This window comes from Cydia fagiglandana, chromosome 19 (assembly GCF_963556715.1).
Source record: "Cydia fagiglandana chromosome 19, ilCydFagi1.1, whole genome shotgun sequence".
Lineage (NCBI taxonomy): Eukaryota > Metazoa > Arthropoda > Insecta > Lepidoptera > Tortricidae > Cydia > Cydia fagiglandana.
The window spans coordinates 4501407-4524237 of NC_085950.1; the positions used below are offsets into that span (position 1 = coordinate 4501407).

The following is a 22831-nucleotide window of genomic DNA, read 5'->3' on the forward strand; positions in this document are numbered from 1 at the left end:
AGGGTATAAAATCATAAACGAACCTTATTGGTGTGTGTGGAGAATGTGACCTCGCCAGTGCCGAGGTTCTCGACCTCCTGCTCGACATTATGCGTGACGCCCTCGTCATTCTTGGTCAGAAGCTGTTTGGTGGTGGTCTTGACGACGACGGGCGGAGTGGGGGTCTTCTTGGCTCGCTGCGAGACTGGGATCTTTGAGGATAGAGGGGTGTTTGACGACACGTAGCCTTGGTGCGTTATATGCTCGCTCGTTGTGAACTCTGTGAATGCCTTGGGCTCGTCACCTCTTACAGGGCTTTCGTCTTTGCCGAACGTTGAGAATTTATGGGTATTGACTTTCTGGATATCAATAGTGGCTGGGAGATCTTGAGTTTCCTTTTCTATCGTGTAGTTACCGCTCTTGTCTTCGAAGTGCGATGGATCTATTTGTGAGTAATGTAATATTAGCTGTCCGGTAACTGGGTCTCTGACGGCGGTACTCGGGTCTATATCTCCCGTATCTGGGTCGATGTCTCCGTATTCCGTCTTGATTCTGCCGGTGACTGGATCTATCTTGCCTGATAACGTCATGGTTTGTGTGACAGTGGTTCTTGCACCTTTAAGTCTTGGGTCATCTGGGTCTACATCGATAGTTTCACCAGTAATTGGGTCAATGATTTGATACAAGTAGACAGTCTTTGTTGTGATGATTCTGCCTGTTGTTTCATCGATCGTGCATTCTTTAGGATCGACCTCCTTGACGCGTCCTTTCTCGTCTTTCTGCGTTATGATGTAAATCTTCACTATTACCAACCTGCCGGTCTTCGGGTCAATTTTGCTGACTTTCGTGTAGATTTCTCCTGTGGATGGATCTACTTGAGAAGCGGAATACAAAGGTTGATTGTCTTCATCAACTTGACCGGTAGCAGTATAGATTTGTCCACTAATAGGATCGACTTTGATAAGCGACCTGTCGATTTCATGTGCTCTCACTATGTTTCCAGTCTTCGGGTCCATACGACCGTAGATAGTGATGATATAACCAGTGACTGGGTCGATTTGTCCAGCGGTGTACAGAACCTCTCCTGTTGTAGGGTCTTTCGGCCCAGCGGTCCAGATCTGGTTGGTTTTGGGATCAACCTTAACGTTCTTGGGTTCATTGGATACGATTTGTTTGCCGGAGACGGGGTCGACTTTAGTTTGGATTATCCTCAGGCAAATGAGCCTGCCAATGTCCTTATCGGGCTTCCCGGATTTGGGATTGACTTGTCCGCTGCGTAGTAAAAGTTGTCCGGTGACAGGATCAACTTTAACTTCCTTGCTTTCCAACTTGCCAGTCTTAGGATCGTTGTATGTAACAGTACCTTTAACCAGATCAATTTGACCGTACTTTGTGTCAATCTTGTTAGTGTCGGGATTAAATTGACCGGTTGTGCTCTCTATGACGGAATGTTTGGGCTCAATTAGGCCTTTCTTCGCATCAACCTTACCGACAAATGTCGTGACTTCTACAACGGGGTCGATATGTGTACCAACGACAATTAGTTGTCCCAGTTTTGGATCTACTTTGCCTGTTTTCGGATCTGTAACTCCAGTTAAGGTGATAAGACCAGTGTTTTCATCAATACGGATAGATTTCTTGTCCTGTCCTCCCAAAGTATCCGTTACGAAGATGACCTCATTAGATGGATCGATGACGCCGTATTTAGTGGAGATGTGACCAGTTTCAGCGTCAACTTTGCCCTTAGTGAGCTCAACTGTGCTGTTGTCAACATCAACTTTGCCTGTAGCAGGATCGATAGGGCCAGTGATGGCCGTTATGTCTACAACTGGGTCATCTTGTTTCGTGACGCTCAAAATCATACCTAAGTTGGGGTCAACTTTGCCGGTTTTAGGATCAATCGCGCCAGAGTTGATGAAGATTTGTCCTGTCTCGGGTAAGATAACTCCATTTCTTTGCTGTTGCTGTCCAGCGGAATCAGTAGCGACGATGGTGCCTTTGTTGATGTCAATAACACCATATTTAGTTTCGACTACACCGTTAGGGTCCAAAATACCAGTGAGGTGTTCAACTTCAGCAGTGTGTAAGTCTGGTTTCTTGGTCTTAGGATCGATCCTGGTGAAGATGACCATGATTTTAACAATCTTCCTTCTAGGAGGTGCCGGTGGGGCTGTGGTCGGTTTGGCTGGTGGTGTTTTGGGAATAGTTGCGACTGTAGGTGACGTCCTTTGCACTTGGCTGATGATTGGCGAGGATTTGGACACGGGCGATTGCAACGGTGTATGGACTGGCGTGGAAGCAGGAGTCTTGACTGGTGATGGGGTTTGCCTCACGGGGGAAACGCTTAGTGGTGCTTTAGCCAACACATTCTGCTTATCAACAATCGTCAACTGTTGAGCGAATGAGGGGTCTACCTTGCCTGTCTTGGGGTCTACAACCGCGGTCGTCACGATGAAGTTGCCTGTTTTCGGGTCGATATCTGCCTGCTTCAGCTCTTGCTTGCCGGTAAGGGGATCTCTGTAGAGGATCTGTCCGGATCGTGGGTCTATGATACCGAAGTCGGTGTGTATCTTTCCGTCCTCGGCGCTGACGTAACCCTTTGAGGCGTCAATAGTCCCAGCACCAGCATCCACTGTCTTGGTCCTTGGGTCATATTTGCTCGTCACTACTACTAGGCGGACCTCGCCGACCGACGCTGGTTTCGTATGAGGTGTAACCGTCTTGTTGACGATGCTGAATTGCTGCGCCAAAGTCGGGTCGACTTTGCCTGTTCTCGGGTCAAACACTTGGCTGGTGACGAGCATCTGGCCGGTTGAGGGATCCACCTGCGCTTTCTTGACTTCCTGCTTGCCAGTCGCCGGGTTAGTCACGACGATTTCTCCAGTAGCCGGGTCGACGACGCCAATAGCCGTACGGATTTTACCATCAGGCCCGATAGTTCCGCTAACAGTGTCTACGTATCCTTGGCTAGGATCAATCTTCTTGGTCTTAGGGTCATATTTAGTAGTGATAATAACCAAGTGGATTTCCCTTTCTAGTGGTTTAACATCCTTGTCCACAATGCTAAGCTGTTGAGCGAGTGACGCATCTGCTTTTCCGGTCTTCGGATCGACCACGCCCGATGTAAGCAGGAGATGTCCTGTCTTCGGATCGAAAGTTGCATGTTTGACTTCTGTCTTGCCTGTTTTCGGATCGACGCACTCAATCTTTCCTGTCTTAGGATCAATAATGCCGTAATTGGTATGGATTCTGCCATCAGCGGCTTTGATACCTCTTGATGAGTCAACATGTCCGTTGCTGTTTTCAAGAGTCTTGGTCTTAGGATCATATTTGCTAGTAATGACAACCAATTGCACTTCCTTTCCTGGCACAGATTGGAATGTGTCTTTAGGTTTGTTCACAACGCTTATTTGCTGTCCTAATGTAGGATCGACATGACCAGTCTTCGGGTCAGAAACTCCTGATGTGACCAAAAGATTGCCTGTTTTATGGTCAACGGTGGCTTTCTTGACGTCTTGTTTGCCCGTCACTGGATCGATGGTGACCACTTCGCCAGTAGCTGGGTCGACTACACCAAACGATGTATGGACTTTACCGTCAGAACCTAGAGTTCCATTCACTGAATCGACATGACCGTTAGGATCTAATTTCTTAGTCTTAGGATCATATTTGGAAGTGATAATGACTAAACGGACTTCTCTTTCTTGCGGCTTAGCATCTTTGTCGACGATAGTGAGTTGTTGAGCGAGAGACGAATCAGTCTTGCCTGTTCTTGGATCAACGACTCCAGATGTGATAAGTAGGTGTCCTGTTTTGGGATCAGCGACTGCTTGTTTGATCTCTTGTTTGCCTGTCTTAGGGTCGACATGTTCAATCTTTCCGCTCCTAGGATCAATCACACCGAAGTTAGTATGGACCTTGCCATCAGAAGTCATTATTCCTCTGGACGTTTCTACGTGGCCATTGGGGTGGTCTAGTTTCTTGTATTTGGAGTCGTATTTGCTCGTGACAACGACTACCTGGACTTCCTTGCCGGGAACTGAAGCGAATTTGTCTTTAGGCTTGTCTACAATGCTGATCTGTTGTCCCAAAGAAGGATCAGTTTGTCCGGTCTTGGGATCCACAACTCCTGAAGTAAGCAGTAGATTGCCAGTTTTCGGGTCTACAGACGCCTTCTTAACTTCTTGTTTGCCTGTCACTGGATCAGTTACAGTTATTTCACCAGTGCTAGGATCGACGACACCAAACGCTGTGTGTACTTTATCATCGGTCCCGACAGTTCCAGGTATGCTGTCGACGTGAGCATTGGTTAGGTCTAGTTTCTTGTGCTTCGGGTCGTACTTAGTGGTTATAATAACCAAGTTGACATGCCTCTCAGGAATGCCTTTAGGTGCGTCCTTATCGACAACTGTAAGTTGCTGGGCGAGAGATGAATCAGTTTTGCCTGTCTTCGGATCGATAACGCCTGAGGTTACAATGAAGCTGCCTGTCTTAGCATCAACAACGGCTTGCTTCGAGTCCGGCTTGCCAGTTTTCTGGTCAGTGTAGTGAACTTTGCCGGTGTTAGGGTCGAGAATACCGAAATTGGTATGTACTTTTCCGTCTTTGTCGCTGATGATGGCTCGTGAGGTTTCGACGAATCCGTTGGGTGTATCCAACTTCTTGTTCTTAGAGTCGTATTTGGCTGTGACAGCAACGAGCTGAACTTCCTTTCCAGGGCATGAGGCGAAAGTGTCAGTAGGTTTGTCAACAATGCTGTATTGTTGTCCTAATGTCGTATCGAGTTGTCCTGTACGAGGATCAACCACACCCGATAGAAGAAGGATATTGCCTGTCTTAGGATCGACTACGGCGTGTTTGGTTTCTTGTTTGCCAGTCTTAGGGTCAGTGACCTGAATATCGCCCGTTCTAGGGTCAATAATACCGTAGTCAGTGTAAATCTTACCGTCGGTACCGCTTAGTACGCCCTTAACTGCGTCAACGTGAGCGAAGTTGGGGTCTAGTTTTTTGCTCTTAAGATCATATTTGCTTGTAATAACAACTAGTCTGACTTCCCTGTTGGCCTTGGTGGCATCTTTCTCAACAATGCTGAACTGTTGACCAAGCGATGAATCGACTTTGCCAGATTTAGGATCAACAACGCCTGTTGTGACTAGGATATTGCCTGTTTTCTGGTCAACATACGCTTGTTTAGGTTCTTGTTTCCCTGTTTTCGGATCGATGTAATCGATTTTGCCAGTGCGCGGGTCAATGACGCCATAATTGGAGCTGACTTTGCCATCTGGGCCCACTACTGCTCTTGAAACATCTACATGTCCGTGCGCGGCATCTAGTTTCTTGTGCTTGCCGTCATATTTGCTTGTGATTACCACCAAATTGACCTCTCTCCCTGGTTTAGCTCCAACTTTATCGGCAGCCTGTTCAGCAAAGCAATATTGCTGAGCCAATGTTGGGTCAAGTTTGCCAGTTTTAGGATCAATGACATTAGAAGTAAACAAGATATGTCCAGTCTTGGAATCGACGTGACCGTTTTTGCTCTCCTGCTTACCGGTAGCAGGATTCGTGTATGTTATTTGTCCTGACTTGGTATCGATGAGTTCTCTTTCAGTCTGGATTTTTCCAGTGGCTTTGTCAAGCGTTCCTTTGACAACCAGAACTGTACCATTGGCGTCGTCAAGTTTCTTGTTCTTGGGATTGTATCGTCCAGTTATAATGACGACTTGTATTTCGTTTTCTGGTTTAGGTGCAGCTGCTGGGATTACGGCAGCTAATGGCGCGCCTACTTCATGAATAGCTCTTTCCGAATCTAATAGCGCTAAAGTAGGATCGATGAGGTTAGCTTTAGCTTGTTCTTTAAGCGCAGCTGACTGGACATAATCAATGCCTGGAGTTTTAAGTTTGCTTGGGTCTTCTGGAGTCTTTCTCTTCTCGGCGCTTTCAGCGACTTTCTTATCTTCTCCAGGAGCATAATTGAAAGCGAGTCCAGCTTTCCTCGTCGTCGGACTTTGACTGTCGTTGAGCTGTCTCTGTCTCTCGTCTGAAATGGGTTCTTTTTCGTAACTGAAGGCTCCTTGGAGCTTGGGTTTGGTACGGGATGGGCTCTTTTCAGTGTCCGTGTATTCGTAAGGTTTTGTGAAGCCTGGTTTTTCTTTTTCTGGACTCTTTTCATTTGAGGTGTCGAGATTAGAGCTCTCGTTGGATGTATCGAGCACCGCCACTTTGCCTTTGGGATCTTTGCTCTTTGTATCTTTATCTTTAGGAGATTTCTGTTTTGGTGACTTATCTTTAGGAGATTTGTCTTCTTTAGGCGATTTCTCTCTTTTACTACCGAATAGGCCAAAACCTCCGCTCTATGGTAGGAAAGGACGAGGGAAGGACAAAAAAAGAATTAAAAAAATAATTAAAAAACGCACGAAATACAAATGCGACAATGTGTGACAGTATAAGCATTCTTTTGCATTTACTACAGTAACTTATAAAATGTCGCACGGCAAAATAATAAAATTGCAATATGCATGCCTCTCTATTCGCTTCTAACATCAAGTATTTACAAATTCTGTACAAAATACTTCCAGAAACATCCAAATGTTTAGCAAAATGCTTCTACGGATCTTAGAAAAGTTACAAAATTGTGTAAATATGGACAGTTGCTTACTTAATAAGATATTATAGACTCACCTTGTTTTTCTTGGGAGTGGTGTCCACGTTATTAGTGACGCCTGGATCGCTGGCAGTGTCAGTTCCTGGAACGAACACGTTTTCGAAATTATTGACTTTCGCCAGGCGTGCTCACTCCGCGATTTCGTCGCTTTGCTACAGGTAGCTACAACTCCATCCGTTCGACCCCAATTTTGGCGTGGCGCTGTCGCCACCTAGCGGCCATATCTGTGCTGATCGCGACAGACGCGTTTTGTTAGAGAGTGAGTCTTCTGTACCTAGTACTATTATTTATTCTGTGCTTTCGCATGAAAATGTGTCACTTGTAAGCTAATGTAAGTTTTGTGTTTCAAATTAAATATGCTTGGATTGCGTGTCCTTTTCTTACATCATTAAAAGCTATTTAAACAGATTATTTTACAAGTTTGAAGAATTTACAAATAGAACTTTCTACAACAAAGGGACTGAATCTTTTTTAGGGGAGGGCTATGTCCAGCAGTGGACTAATATAGCCTGATGATGATGATGATGATGATGAATCTTTTTTGAAAAATAGTATACGTACCTACAGATAGAACGCTAATGTTGGAAAAATATCCGTTAGTCCGAATCCGGCCTTTAAATTAAGAATAAGAAATACTCCTTAAGTTCATAACGAACGTATATTTAGTTGTAGCAGTTTTGTATTTAGTAACATAATGTATTATTAATAATAATGTGTTATTGTGTTGTTGTATGTATTTATATATTATATATATCGTTGTCCGAGTACCCACAACACAAGCCTTCTTGAGCTTTCCGTGGGGCTTAGTCAATTTGTGTAAACATGTCCTATAATATTTATTTATTTTATTTTATTTATTTAATGTAAATTACCATTCTCAGCGGGTTTACTCTCGACCACCTTCTTTTCATCCTTCTTCTCAGGTGTCGGCATTACCTTCACAGCACCAGGGGGTGGTTTCTGAAAGCAACAGTTATCATATTAAAAATAAAATAAATAATTATAGCATCTGAAGTAACGAAGCACAAAGAATATCGTACGCTGACCGGCCCCTGTTCTGTTCCTATCTCTATTGCACGTGCATAATTACACACGGTGTAACATGAGGAAACCGAATAATTTTAACCACGCATTTCTGAGGTCAAAAGAAGGAAAAAATGTAATATGAGTTTAGGTTGAATTCGCCAAAAAAAAAGTACATTATTGTCGAGGCTCGGAAGTAGCTACTTGCAGGCTGAGGATTCGTTTTAAACGGACGACCTTGGGAGTCCGTTTAATTGAATCCGAAGCCAGCAAGTAGCCTTCCAGCCGAGTCATATATAGTGCTTTTCTCAAAAATGGTGCAAGAAATATAAATATCATAGAAATATTTTACAAAAGCAACGTTCTTACGTATATATTTTCACAGAAAAAAGCCCTTGCCGCCTTTTTATTTTTTTAACCTCTTGGGGTTCAATGTCCTAATACTAGTACAAATTACCTCCAATGAATAATGAATCATAATGAAATGGAATAGAGTTGCTTTTGTTTAGTTTCGTTCGATTTTAAAACAAAGCAAAATCAACTCTATTTCTTACTATCATTGATTCAAATTTGACTACCAATTTTCCTTGTATGGTGGGCCGCTAGAGGTTAATAAAAAAATAGAAGTGTATTTTTGTGCCGAAAATACGCCAACCTATTTGAGACAGCTAAATAGTCGCGGTACTAATCATCTATTTGGCTGTTTAATGGGCCTGTGCCTTCATTTGATATGGCCATTTCAACTTTTAAAAAGTTTGGAACACGACAAATAATGGAATTTGTATGCAACATTGCAGTCCCAAAATCGAGACTGCAATGTTTTTAACTTTTTAATTGTTGACTGACCATAAACTATGCGCTTCGCGACCTATTTTTTAGACGGCAAAGTCGACTTTGCCGTCCATTTTTGAGAAATTTTTTTTTTGTTTTGTTTTTTCAATTTTTTGAATGCATTTGTACATAAAAAACTGTTGTTTGTACATTGGTAAACTTATCACTTAAAATTGATTTTTACTTTTTTTTCTCGTAAAAGTCGTAAAACCTACTTTTTGCAAAGTGTTACTTGTCACTTTTTGACATCTATCAATAAGGATATTTAGACTACGTCCCATGGCAGCAACATCACCATCAAAACTTTTACACTATGTAACAATAAAAACTTGTTTTTATTTTTTTATTAATAATATCTCTGAAACTAGGCGAATTTCAAAAAAGTTTATAGGACATTTTTGTCTCTAAATATGATCAGGAATACGCTGTTAAAATTATTCGGTTTCCTCATGTTACACCGTGTATTGCTGTTCCGCAGATGATACCACCGGTCAATGACACTGTCAAAGAGGGAAAGCATTATAAATATATGAGACGTTATCTATGAAAAGGGACCTTATTGTCGATGGCGCTTACGCCATTATTAACGATGCTCCGATATAAATACAATGCCGCGCGACGCTGTGCGGCGTAAGCGCCATCGACAATAAGGTCCCTTTTCATAGATAATGCCCCATATGCGTGCGATAGAGATAGGAAATGACGGATCAATGTACGTAATTCTTCGTGCTTCGCGTCCTTACTTTATTTATACTCGTAATTCGTAGACCATAATGTAAACACGTAAGGTACACTAATGAGTGCTTTTTGTTAAAGGCCGAGCCACACCGGCTTGCGTGTGCGTGACGTGCGCGTGTGCGTGCGCTAAAATGTTGAAGCTGCACACGCACACGTCACGCAAACGGTGTGCCGTCTCTCATAAGGATCTGTATACTACAACCCCGCACGCGTACGTGCACGTCACGCACACGCAGCCGGTGTGCACAGGCCTTAAAACAGGACAAATATAAGTTCTACTCTACGAGACTAATGCAAAATGTACAGGTTACTGTGAATATGATTCATGATTATGATTGAATCATTAGTGACATCAGATCGTCGGGTGACAAGCAAAAGTCACTAACTAACACCATTGAAATTATTGGACAATAAACCGTGTTACAAGTGTGATAAAGTTCATTGTTACTTTAATTTTTTGATAGTACTTAGTGACTTTTGCTTGTCACCCAACGAGATGTGAAGGACAAAAGTTTATATTCACTGAAAATCTAATTCAAAAATAAGTCAATACAAATATTTTTTGATACACACTTTTATTGCTGACTGTACTTTATCTCCTTTGCATGTCTATCAAGTACTTCTCGAGACCTTTCAGATGAGCCTAAACTCAATGTGTTTATGTTTTTCCATCGAAGAGTTCCTTTGGCTATCTTCCGACTGCATCATCAGATCAGCTCCATGTTAGCTTATTATTGCATTGTCATCGGAAATATGGAAGTATGCGAAATTTCAGCTCAATTAGACACCCGGAAGTGGTTCAAATTTAAGTTACAAGATTTGAGGCACCATATACCGGGTGTGGCCTGTAATATGAGCAAAAAATTTAACTTTAGGCTGTACTCCTCATACTGACCAACATTTGTTCAGCGACTTTTGAAAATAACTTGTACTTTGGTTTTTAATACACTTTAAAGGTTATTCAAAGACGCAATGTATTGCGAATTTTGTTATGTTTAAGACATGACAAGCAACGTCAATCACAATGATATGGCGTGGCAATGGCGTCCCTTTAAGATAATATTTATTTTGTATGAAAAATAGGGAGTCTAAACACTTCATAATTTTTTAAAGTTGTTGAACAAAAGTGTCACCGTTTGAGGAGTACAATCTATGTTTTAATTATTTGCTCATGTTACAGGCCACACCCGGTATACAAAGAGATATACGCATTGAAGTTAAATAAAAGTGTGTAGTAAAAAGTGTGTAAAAACCATATATGGATGCTGATACGCAATAATGTGTCAACCCACATTAATTTTTCAATAAGATGTCTACTCTAAATATTGACGCTTAAAGTTGACATTTTATTGCAAAATGAATGTGGGATGACTCGTTTTTGCTAAACACCATCCATATTGTCAGCACTAAGTATGTCCCCACCTTCTCCCCTCTATCGGCCAGATACTCCCCCTCTATGGAGCTGGCGGAGGACACGCTGACCGTCCCCTTGGAGCCGCGCCGCAGCTTCCCGGCGGCGTGCGAGAAACGCCACGGTATAACAATAGTATAGCACAGGTGCGTAGGAGATGAGCACTCGTTTAGGAATGGTCCTTAGAGATCGAATTTAAACTGTTGTGAGACATACTAACACGCTGCTCGCACTGTTAGTGCTTGAGAAAGGAGACCTAGACCTAGGCTCTCCGAAACATGTCGCGCGAGTGACTAAAAACAAGTGAGTCTAAACCGTGAAATTATTCAAAGTCCTTGGAGATTTTCGAAAGTTCAACCCATTTTATCTTATCACCTTTTTCATAAATTAGTCATTTATTCAATACTGCAATTAGATCAGCAGAGTGCCGAAAAGTTAATAAAACCGGGCAAGTGCGAGTCGGGCTCCCGCACGAAGGGTTCCGTACCATAAGGCAAAAAAAAAAACGAAAAAAAAAGCAAAAAAGAAACGGTCACCCATCCAAGTACTGACCACTCCCGACGTTGCTTAACTTTGGTCAAAAATCACGTTTGTTGTATGGGAGCCCCATTTAAATCTTTATTTTATTCTGTTTTTAGTATTTGTTGTTATAGCGGCAACAGAAATACATCATCTGTGAAAATTTCAACTGTCTAGGTATCACGGTTCGTGAGATACAGCCTGGTGACAGACAGACGGACAGACGGACGGACGGACGGACGGACGGACAGCGAAGTCTTAGTAATAGGGTCCCGTTTTACCCTTTGGGTACGGAACCCTAAAAACTAAGGGGAAAGTAGTCCAAAATGACGACCAGTCTGGCCTAGTGGATAGTGACCCTGCCTATGAAGCCGATGGTCCCGGGTTCGATTCCCGGTAAGGCCATTTATTTGTGTGATGAACATAGATATTTGTTCCTGAGTCATGGCTGTTTTCTATGTATATAAGTATGTATTTATCTATATACGTACGTATGTCGTCGTCTAGTACCCATAGTACAAGCTTTGCTTAGTTTGGGCCAAGGTCGATTTGTGTAGGGGAAGACCGGGTAATGGGAGTCAGCGGGTAATGGTGGTCACCCACACATCTCCAAAACTACAAACACTAGAAATACGTTTACGGGCGTTCCCGCCCCCCTCTGGCCCCGCGCTAGCGCTGCGACAGCGCCGCGCCAGTATGGCGACGGCATCGGGATTAAGAGGTGTGTTTTGTTTTTGCGGCTCGCCGATGTAAATTTTTACGTACGCAAAATAGACGGTAAGTACTATAATTATTGATGTACTTATATGTGACTTTTTTATGTCTTTACTTGTGCATTAAGTGTACCGATTTCATAGTTAAATCTCGCGTGCTGTTAACACGTATCATGTGTTTATTTTTTTTTCTTCATAAAATACTTGTGGGTAATGAGGATCAGGTGACCCCCATTGCCCGCAATGTAAAAGGTATAATATAATTTGTTATTTTGGTTTCAGATGCCGAAAGTACGAGTCAGAACTACCACAAAAGCTTCCTGGTCTTCTGACACATTGGAAAAAGCAGTGAAACTTATAGAAGAAGATGGATTTTTGTATGATCCTCATTACCCGCAAGGTGACCACAATAGCCCATACCTCTGTGCAATGGGAGTCAAAACAGTTAATTTTTGTAACTTTCATATTTGCCAAAGATGATTAGTAATGTGACGATTATTGATCTCAAATAATAGTCAATTAAGTAGATTTTGTTATGAGGCGGTTGCAATAAAGATTTCGTTTCATTTTATTTTTTTATTTTAATTCTTGCTTAAGTGATCCCCATTACCCCTTTCTACCCTAAGATTGTAAAAAAAAAATTATTCAACGCCGTGTTACGAGAATTGTTGCAAAGATAGGTTTAAATTACATAATTATTAGTGTACCTACCTATTTAGCTTAAGATTATTTTAGAGCGCACCGCCAACAAACTGACTCGCACTTTGGCGAAACATTAGATTAAAGTACTAAATATTGTATTGTTTTGTAAAATTTCGAATAAAAAAAGTAGGGTGTTTTGTAAAAAAAAACTGCTATGTGTATTATAAAGCTGGGTCATTCGCGGTCAGAAGTCGAAAAGGAGATGTATGTGCGACGGTCCTCCAACGCGTGTACCCGATGATGCTTCTCGATACGAATTGTAACATGTCGACCAACTTTCGACTTCGTCTGTGTGCTCTGTTTCTCACTGAAGTTTTGTTATTGTACTACTGTTAAATAGGTATCGTGTCAGAGACTTCACACCCCTATAAGTAGTTCGTTTTGTTTTTAGCATTATAAAAAGACTACGCGATCTTGACGAGTCTTTTAATTGAAAAACGCTTTAAAAAAATCAGTAACTAGGGGTCATCCATTAATTACGTCACACCAATTTCAAGGTATTTGACCCCCCCCCCCCCTTGTCACACTTGGTCACATTTGGCAAACCCCTCCCCCCCTAGTGTGACGTCACATTTTTTCTACGAAATCGCCAAATCGAATTAAGTAAGTACCTAAGTATTATTAATATTTTATCAAATTATTTTTGACGATATAAATATTAGTAATTTTATAACCCAAAACTGCTTAGAAAAGAAAATTAAACGATCAAAAACTATTTTCGTTTTAAAAACTTGTTATTTAAATGTACAGCGAACTAAATAATTTAAATAAATTTTCGGTTACTGATGAAGTTAAAGTGACGTCACAAAGTTTGTGTCTCCCCCATGTCACAATATGTCACATTTTCTTGACCCCCTCCCTCCCCCTAAACGTGTGACGTAATTAATGGATGACCCCCTATTAATTATGAAAGCAAAAGAATGTAAATAATCGTATATGATTCATAATTGTTACATATTTGCCGTGTCTTATTTTTTGTGTTTTTCAATGGAAAAACACGTCAAGATAGTTTACCTTTTCTCTAATGCTTAAAGAAACGAACTATAGCCTCTTGGGGTTCAATGTCCTAATACTAGTACAAATTACCTCCAATGAAATTTAAATCTTAATGAAATAGAATAGAGTTTCTTTTATTTCGTTTCGTTCGATTTTAAAACAAAACAAATTCAACTCTATTTTCTAATACCGTTGATTCAAATTCGATTGCCAATTTTCCTTGTATGGTGGGCCGCTAGAGGATAGAACAACGCCGAAATACCTCACAACGCACGATTTGGGAACTACTAGCTCGTTTTCTATCGTATGTAAACAAAACACTCAACTCGGAACGCTGACGGTCAAATTTAGTTTTTTCAATAACAACTAATATGTACCCAGATTTATATGGTTTCTGAATCGGGGAGACTTTCATTAAAATATTTGTATGTATTATCGATTTTTTGACACTTAGACACAACGAATTTACAAGACAACTATTATATGAACAAAAGCCATTCCTCGAATGTGCTGATCTCCTACGCCGAAATGGTTAGTGATGCAACATGCTCAATTGCTCACTATGTGAGTGATCTAAGAACGGCACTGTTATTATATGTATCTTAGAAGCAATATGGCGGATGTGTGTACATACAGTCAAATATATCTAGTATTTTTCCAATAGGATCAGCGTACCCTGGCGATAGATGTCATCTCCATACAATTAACAACCTAAAAATGGAAAATCTCGCAAAATTGTATTCAGATACCATCTATCAGTGTAGGTACAGTCAGCATTAATAGTAACGGATGAAACAACGCTCCAAAAGTATCTGCCACCCTGGATTGCCCAGGAATTATTTTGCTAAATAGCGATACATCACACGAAATATACTTTAGAACACGAACTGTAGAGATGTATCTCTATTTGGAAAATAATTCCAGGGCAATCCAGGGTGGCAGATACTTTTGGAGAGGTGTTTCATCCGTTACTATTGACGCTGACTGTACTCCCTTTGAAGAATACTATAGTTCAGATGTAGTGCATAATTGTTTTCCATCGTATTTTCTCGGAAACGTTCGTATTTGTCATGCTACTTCAGTCAACCTCAGTACTTTTTGTACCGAGACTGACTGAAATAGCAAGACACGTTCGTACGTTTCCGTGAAAATAATTATGCATACATCTGTGGTTTTACTGATTTCAATTTTCTACATTCTATATTTACATACAGAGATTATTAAGTTTTTCTGACATCCATGACATCCGATCAGTTGCTTCTAAGATTTTTTTAACTACTGTGTATTGATTTAGTGACACGATTACACCAAATACAGGGAAAACCATGTCATTAGCTACATTAAAAATGACAGTAAGTAAATGACATTCGTCCTCCCTAAGAAGCTGCCTCATGCATATCTCGTAAATACCATGAGATGTAATACTAAAATCATATTATTATATACGGTCGCCATCAGATATATCGGAGCGGCCAAGGCGCTCACAAATATCTGAACACGCCTCTATTGTCACGGCGTTAGAGTGCGTGTTCAGATATTGTGAACACCTTGGCCGCTCCGATATATCTGATGGCGACTGTAACTACAATGTACATTCTTATGTATTATTGTTTTATCTCGAATTTTTTATGAAAATAAAATGGAAAAATTCATCAAGAAGGTCAAGATTCGAACTTGAGACCTTTTAAAACACTGGTCCGATCGCTCTGATCAACTGAGCTATCGATGTTCACCCGACCCCGGTGAATCATTCTAACACACTTTTGCCAACGTTGAGACAAAAATTCACTTCCTGAGACAAATTGAAAACTGGCGGTATCAAAATTTTAATTTTTCAAACTTCCAATTTTAACGTCCCTAGGGCCACTTGCATCATTCACTAACCCGGGGTTAACCGGTTAAAGCCAGAGTTAGCATGGTTACCAGTACAATTTGACACTGGGTTAACGGTTTGGGTTGGTGCAAGGGGCGTTTATAGAACTATAGTTAGTTTTTTTAGCATTAGAAAAAAGGTAAACAATCTTGATGTGTCTTTTAATTGAAAAACACTTTTTAAGAATAAGTCACAGCAAATATGTAAAAATTATGAATCTAATACGATCATTTATATTTATCTTCTGCTTTCATAAGTAATAGATACTGATTTTTAAAAAGCGATTTTCAATTAAAAGATATGTCAAAATCGCGTACCTTCTTTCTAATGCTAAAAAACGAACTATAGTGAATAGTCCTTTACAACATGCCAGATGAAATGAAACCTTATTTCAATGGCATAAGCTCTTTAGCATGGAAATTCTCTCACAAAACATATACTTGAAAACAATGGACTGTATTACACACAGTATCAGTTAAAATTCAACCTTAACACGATGACCGAAGGTTCACTCTACCTTGTCCTTGGCCGGGGGCCGCGGCGCAGGCTGCGGCGGCATGGTGTATCTCTTAGCCGCCTCCGGTGGCAGCGTGCTCGCTTTCTCTTCGGCGGCTAGCGCTGGAATGGAGAGAGATAAAAAAATTAACAATTTTAGATTACGATGATTATTATAAGCTAAGAAGTAAGAAGGTAAGTTGGAGATCGACGCCTGAGATGGATTATTTAAACTTTAACTTATTTCCATTTTTTATGCCAAGATGGTTACAAACAAGCAGCTAGCCTAATAATATGTGAACTTCGTAGCTTAAGGACACTGGCAACAAATTTATGGACAAATACCGATGACCGGTCTGGCTTAGTGGGTAGTGACCCGGCCCGTGAAGCCGATTGTCGTGGATTCGAATCCCGGTTAGGGCATATATTTGTGTGATATATTTCCCAGTAAGGAAATTTATTTGTGTGATGAACACAAATATTTGTTCCTGAGTCATAGGTGTTTCCTATGTATATATTCATGTATATAAGTATGTAACCGTCGCCTGGCACCCATAGTACAAATTTTGCTTAGTTAGGGTTAGGTTGATCTGTGTAAGATGTCCCCTAATATTAATTTAATATTTATTTTATTTAAATGCAAGCCATAACTGCCATAGAATTACAGCCGTATTCATAAAAAATCCTTAAATGAGGAATGATCAGCTTATTAGCTAATCCGCTGTTTAGGCTTAATAAGCCGTTGATAAGAACCATGATTTATAAACGTTTATTAGGGGCTTCTTAACTAATAAGCAGATTAGACGCGTTATGTTGGCATCTTGGCGCATCATAGACTAAAATATGGCTGAACATTAAATTAAAAAAAAAGTTTGACAGCAGCACTAGCGGCCAATCGTAATATCATGAAGAAGTTGATTTACTATTTTGACTAATTTTCGGAATTATCTCTTATTAAAATAGCTTCTGTGCCACAAAAATAATTAAAGATTGCTGCATGGCCGGAAATTTTATAAAACTTGGTGAGTAACTACGTTTACAGACAAGTATCTTATACAGCAACAAGTAATAATATGAGTTCACTGCAATGTTGATATACCTATATCTTATTGCTTTTAGTTTCAATATTATGTGGAATGGAGTCGAAAGAAGTGGGGTTCTTTCAAACTAACCGAGAAGTGCATAATTAGCGAAGAGAAGAAGTCGAAGCCAGATACCGTACCAGACCCCACTCGCCTCCGCAAGAAGAACCATTGAATAATGGTTCATGAGTTCACACTAATTTATTCTGGTTGCGGCAGAAATTCACAACGGGTCAACAAAACGAAGTCCATTCAGACTCACTAAATCAGGTATGAACAATGTCCTATACTTTCTTGTTTACCTTACATACCTGCAGTGTTTAGAGTTAGACAAAGAAAAGTCTGCAGCGATTTTGATGATAACTCTAGGTACAGTTCAAATTTTGGGCATGACCATCTATTTATAATATATTATAGACATAGGTACGTAACATAAAATGTAGTATCTGAACATGTTAAGATTGACACTTGCATTGACGGCTTTGACATTATTTAAAGGTTATAACACTTATAAATTTGGTAAATTTATCCGTGCTTTGTGGAGCTTGGTGTATTTGTTTAAAATTATGCATAGGTACCTACCTATTATAGGTATTATATTTCTTAACCATACAATGGAACCAAATGATAATTATATGTACAAGTGATGTTTTATTGTAACAAGCCGTTGTGTCGCGAGTTTACTTCTTGTCATCGTGTCATTAGTAATAATTTTGTAATGGTATTTATTTTATGCATGGAACAATGCGATGGTTATTATACTCGATCACCTAGCCAACCTACTTACTACGAGGAAGGATGGTTCACAAATTAGGCAGTATTTAAATACCAGTGTACAGGTGTGTGTATAGATACTGTGTACCTGCTGATTAAAAATAAGATGTTTTCTGCGTACAGTTGGTTATAATTAAGTTGGCTAATCTATATCTCATCAGACAGTTTGGACATCTATTCCAGAGAGTTTGCAAGGTCAATGTACAATGATATCATATTATAGTACCTAATAGGTAATGAATAATAAATGAAGTCATATTGATCTCTGTCTATAGCTTAAAATGATACTTAGTTACCATAACTATATTGAATCATGTGACCCTAACTTAAGTACATCCATTATATCATAAGCTAAAAATTAAAGAAAATTGTTGAATACAAAAATACTTTTATTCAAATTATTGCATCTTTTCAGATCCTGAAAGTACCATCATTAGCCACTGTTATTGTTGAATAACTCCAGGCTTTGGAAGAAAAGCTGTGGCCTGTGAACAGCTGTGAATATTGGTCAGAGAAGTGTAACTGACTCCGTACACTGCAAGTCCCAGCAGGAAATCAGCAAGAAACCTAAAAGAAAAAAAACATCAAAATGAAAACCTAGCTTGATTTAGGTTGAAGTAATAAAATTGTTCTAATTTAATTGGTGTTTTATTTTACTAATTAAATATATTTTTTGACTTGTTAAGGTTTGTACAATTTTTATTAATGATGTACAGTCACCTGCAATAATATGTTACACAACAAAGGCCCATAAGAGCATTGCACATTTTTGCAGCCTTCGAAGAGTAACATATTATTGCAGGCGACTGTACCCATATTGAAATACTCAAAATTCCATTTTTCTAATTACAATGCAATAAAGTCTTAAATGTATCTAGCAGTCTAATAGGGATGTTTCCTGTACTTAAAATAAATTATGTCACACCATACCATGTATAAAATAAAGCACCAGATTATTATTAGAAAATAAATTTTCATATAAATACCATAATAGCAAATCATTTTGAGAGTTCTAAAAAGGAAAGTAGGACCCTATTTTGCACATATTTATGATATTCATGTGTTTGCAATATTGTTCTGATGAAAGTGTACAATTTATATAAAGTAAAGTAGATATTCATAGGTAAGTTCATGCTATGTACCTAGTTCAAAGAAGTTCAAAAATAATATTGGTAATTAATGGTTCTTATGTAGAATAAAATTAAAAGGTATTTTTGAATACCAGACAATGACAAGGACAAGTTTAGTGCTGCCCATCTGATATTAAGCACTGCAGCCTACAGGCAACTAGCGGAGTTACAAATAGCCGACAGTGCATTTTTGGGAGCACTGGAAACCTTAGCGTCAAGAACAGGTAGGTATAGAATCCAACCTGGATGACCATACTGAATAATTAGTTGACATAAATGAAACTTTCATTCTATAAAGTTCAGCTTGCAATATTTTTACCTGGAGGCCAAATTGTTATGCTCAAAGCCAATATTGAGCAAACTGCCTATGCAATGACTGCATATACCCGTGACTTTTTCAGATTTTTCATCACTTTACCAGACTGACAAGAGTGCACACTTCTTTTACCTGTAAATAAGTTGATACTTTTAAGTAGTGCCTACTTACCTGTGATATTTTTTATTAAACACAGTCGGTTAAATATGTCTATAAAACAAGTTAACTTATGGTAAATATTATAATCTCATTAGGTATAATGGTTAGTTATTCAATTGCAAACTATGAACGAGATTGATGTACTCTTACAGGGTCTATAATATTATATAGGTAGGTATAATGTGCGCAAGAAATGCAATTAAATTTAAGTTTGCGAAATGCGAACACCCTGATCTTAAATTAAAAACAACGTTTCTGGCAAGTGGTAATAACGAATAACTAAAGGGTTTACGCACAAATATAAGTAAGTCCTCGCCGTGTCCGACGATGGCGACTCCTCCAAATATTTTTAATTAGGAACATGGAACGCTCTAATATTACTTGCCAAGCCAAACTTGGTTTCGAAAATGCGATTGTATGGCGAGCAATGAAGCTGGCCCGCATAGATTTAAGTGAATCTGGCGGTTTACCTATTTCTCCAAACGCCTAATAGCTGTGAGGGAGGAACTCGCTCCGTTTATGATGCATTTTTCCGACTACGCGATCATAGAATTCTGTTGCCTTCTTCGATATTTTGGTTAAACGAAAATCACCATACACAAAATCACATAAACAACTTATAAAAAGCGGGATATTTAGGTTTCGCGCCATTTTCGCACTATATCCAGGTATGTAATACGTAATTGCACATATTAAAGTTGTTTTCCATTCACATTTGGGATTTTAACCAAAACGTACTATTTGCTCTTGCTCTTGTCACTCTTGCCAAAATCAGCTGTTTCGTGACCGCCATCTTGTAAAATAGCAGATAATAAACAGATAAAGAAGGGTCCTCGGCTCCGTAACTTTCCGAGGATTTAATAAAGAGATGATCAACTGTTTAGCGCTAAAAAGTGTTTATGAATCACGTTTTGTGACATCCGGTTATCAGCAACTGATGATCAATGCTCTAACTGTTTATGAATACGGCTGTTAGAGTTTAGCAAAAACGACAAAACCTCAAAAAATTCAATGAACAAAGTAAAAATTCATTGGTGTGATTTTGCGGGATGAACAGAGGAAAGCGAACGTTTCTTAGTTGCTATATGAATCAATTCCTACATTTTGTTTAATAATGATTTTTATAATACATATAACGGTGATAACTAAGCCAATAGGCTCAGCTTGAAATAGACAATATTTTCCATCCCTTATAATAAGTTATGTAGCTTATCCTCGGCCTTCCTTTTCCTCTCTTGCCTGCAATCTTTCCTTCTATTATGTTATTTATAAAAGCGTGATGTATCGTATAAGATGACCAATCGTAGGATAAGCTATATAACACAAATAAAAGAAAAGGTAGCTGTAATGTCGTATAAGGAAATCAAGGAGGCGGCCCTGGATAGAGTCAAATGGAGAGAGCTACACCGACAAGAGTCTAACTCTTAAATTTACGAACGAACGAATAAGTTATCTTCGCCAGACCGTTAGAAACATTGTCCCCAAATCTTTACTACATTAAACGGTAATTATTTCAAAATGCCACTAATTTAGATAAAATCTATTCACATCAATGAATGAATCGGCCGAGTTATCTAAAGGAATATCGCATTCCATGTTGCACAAGCGATCGGCTAGAGTAATAACTCAATGCAATTGGCAGCGCGGCCTAGTTGAGATAATATTGCACACCACAAACGGCTAAATTTATCAATGAAGATACACTAGAACTCTATAGGTAGTCATATAAGATTGAAATTAAATGAAACTAACTTATTTTCACGCTTAATTACTCATACGTACATACTTGAGGAAATAAATAAAATAAATAAATAAATATAAATATTGTAGGACATTTTTACACAAATTGACTAAGCCCCACAGTAAGCTCAAGAAGGTTTGTGTTATGGGTACTCAGACAACGATATATGTAATATATAAATACTTAAATACATACTTAGAAAACAACCATGACTCAGGAACAAATATCTGTATCATCATACAAATAAATGCCCTTACCAGGATTCGAACCCGGGACCATCGGCTTCATAGGCAGGGTCACTACCCTCTAGGCCAGACCGGTCGTCAAAATAAATAAATAAAAATTAAAATAAGTAAATAAGAATAGAATAAGAATAAATAATGTCGGCTATAAGCGCTATCCTTTTAGGCCCCCTGCTATTCTAAGACTCACAAGTAGTAAATACTTTAATCATAAAAATATCTGTGAGACCGAGCTTTCCTCGGAAAAGACCTAGCTAATAGATCGATTTTTCAACCTCGAAAACTCCCATATAGCAAATTTCATCGAAATCGTTAGAGCCGTTTCCGAGATCCCCGAAATATACATATAAATAAATAAATATAGGTACAAGAATCGCTCGTTTAAAGGTATGCGATAAAAGTACCAAAAACAAATAGAAGCTTAAAATCAATGGCCTGTCACATCAATAAGATGATGGTTTAAGCAGCGTCTATATTAAGAGTACGGCACTTCCGTAAATGACTATTAAGTCCAATGCGAGAGCGGCAGCCGCGACCGCATAGCTGGCAGGAGAATGCCGTGCCCGGTGACGAAGGTGGGAGGGCGGCGCGCTGGTGTCTCAGTTCTCGCCTCGTGTGAAGAAGGCTAAACCACGCTTCATCGTGTGCAACTACCCCTTCACCCAGGGTTTTCCTCCAGTGGTCGCGATCTTCAGCCTCCCTTTCCCAGTTATTTTAAGCTTCTCAACTGGGAACTGAGAAGCTTAAAATAACACAATTATATCCAGCTGTGATATTTTAACCACTCGACTAGTGTAAACATAACGCTATCTAGTTAATGGGTTCACAGCAATGACGGGCAATTACGCTTAAAATAAACAACGTTATTTAATAGCTTATTAATACATCCTTGTTTACTTTCTAGATATAAACTCGCCACCGGAATTCGAGACCGAAAAATCTACCACAAGGCTGCCACTGCTATAAAATGTTAGTACTATAGTATTTAGGGGTCATCCATTAATTACATCACACGTTTAGGGGGAGGGAGGGGGTCAAGAAAATGTGACATATTGTGACATGGGGGAGGGGGGAGACACAAACTTTGTGACGTCACTTTAACTTCATCAGTAACCGAAAATTTATTTAAATTCTTTTATTCGCTATACGTTTAAATAACAAGTTTTAAAAACGACAATCGTTTTTATTCGTTTAATTTTCTTTCCTAAGCAGTTTTGGGTTATAAAATTACTAATATTTATATCGTCAAAAATATTTTGATAAAATATTAATAATACTTAGGTAGGTACTTACTTAATTCGATTTGGCAATTTCGTGGAAAAAATGTGACGTCAAACTAGGGGGGAGGGGTTTGCCAAATGTGACCAAGTGTGACAAGGAGGGGGGGAGGGGTCAAAAAACCTAGAAATTCGTGTGACGTAATTAATGGATGACCCCTTATTAGTT

General features: G+C 39.4%; 1 protein-coding gene and 2 long non-coding RNA genes across 9 annotated transcripts in view; 1 reads left to right on the forward strand and 2 right to left on the reverse strand.

Moving 5' to 3' along the window:
- Positions 1–22831, reverse strand: part of LOC134673837 (protein 4.1 homolog) — a 140030-nt gene that overhangs the window by 10037 nt on the left and 107162 nt on the right. For 5 of the 7 annotated variants that reach the window (XM_063531870.1, XM_063531866.1, XM_063531867.1 and 2 more), the window contains 5 exons: positions 15964–16064; positions 10655–10738; positions 7513–7600; positions 6658–6722; positions 24–6329 (listed from right to left, as the gene is read on the reverse strand). In XM_063531870.1, the coding sequence (XP_063387940.1) occupies positions 24–6329; positions 6658–6722; positions 7513–7600; positions 10655–10738; positions 15964–16064 (6644 nt within the window). The remainder of the gene's footprint in view (positions 1–23; positions 6330–6657; positions 6723–7512; positions 7601–10654; positions 10739–15963; positions 16065–22831) is intronic. The other 2 variants (XM_063531868.1, XM_063531873.1) reach the window with 1 other exon arrangement.
- LOC134673914 (uncharacterized) lies at positions 16539–18482 on the forward strand. Its single transcript, XR_010099516.1, has 3 exons — positions 16539–16963; positions 17061–17293; positions 18213–18482. It is a non-coding gene; the product is annotated as an uncharacterized LOC134673914 (long non-coding RNA).
- Positions 18166–20378, reverse strand: LOC134673915 (uncharacterized). Its single transcript, XR_010099517.1, has 3 exons — positions 19873–20378; positions 19247–19375; positions 18166–18364 (listed from the first exon to the last, which is right to left on the reverse strand). It is a non-coding gene; the product is annotated as an uncharacterized LOC134673915 (long non-coding RNA).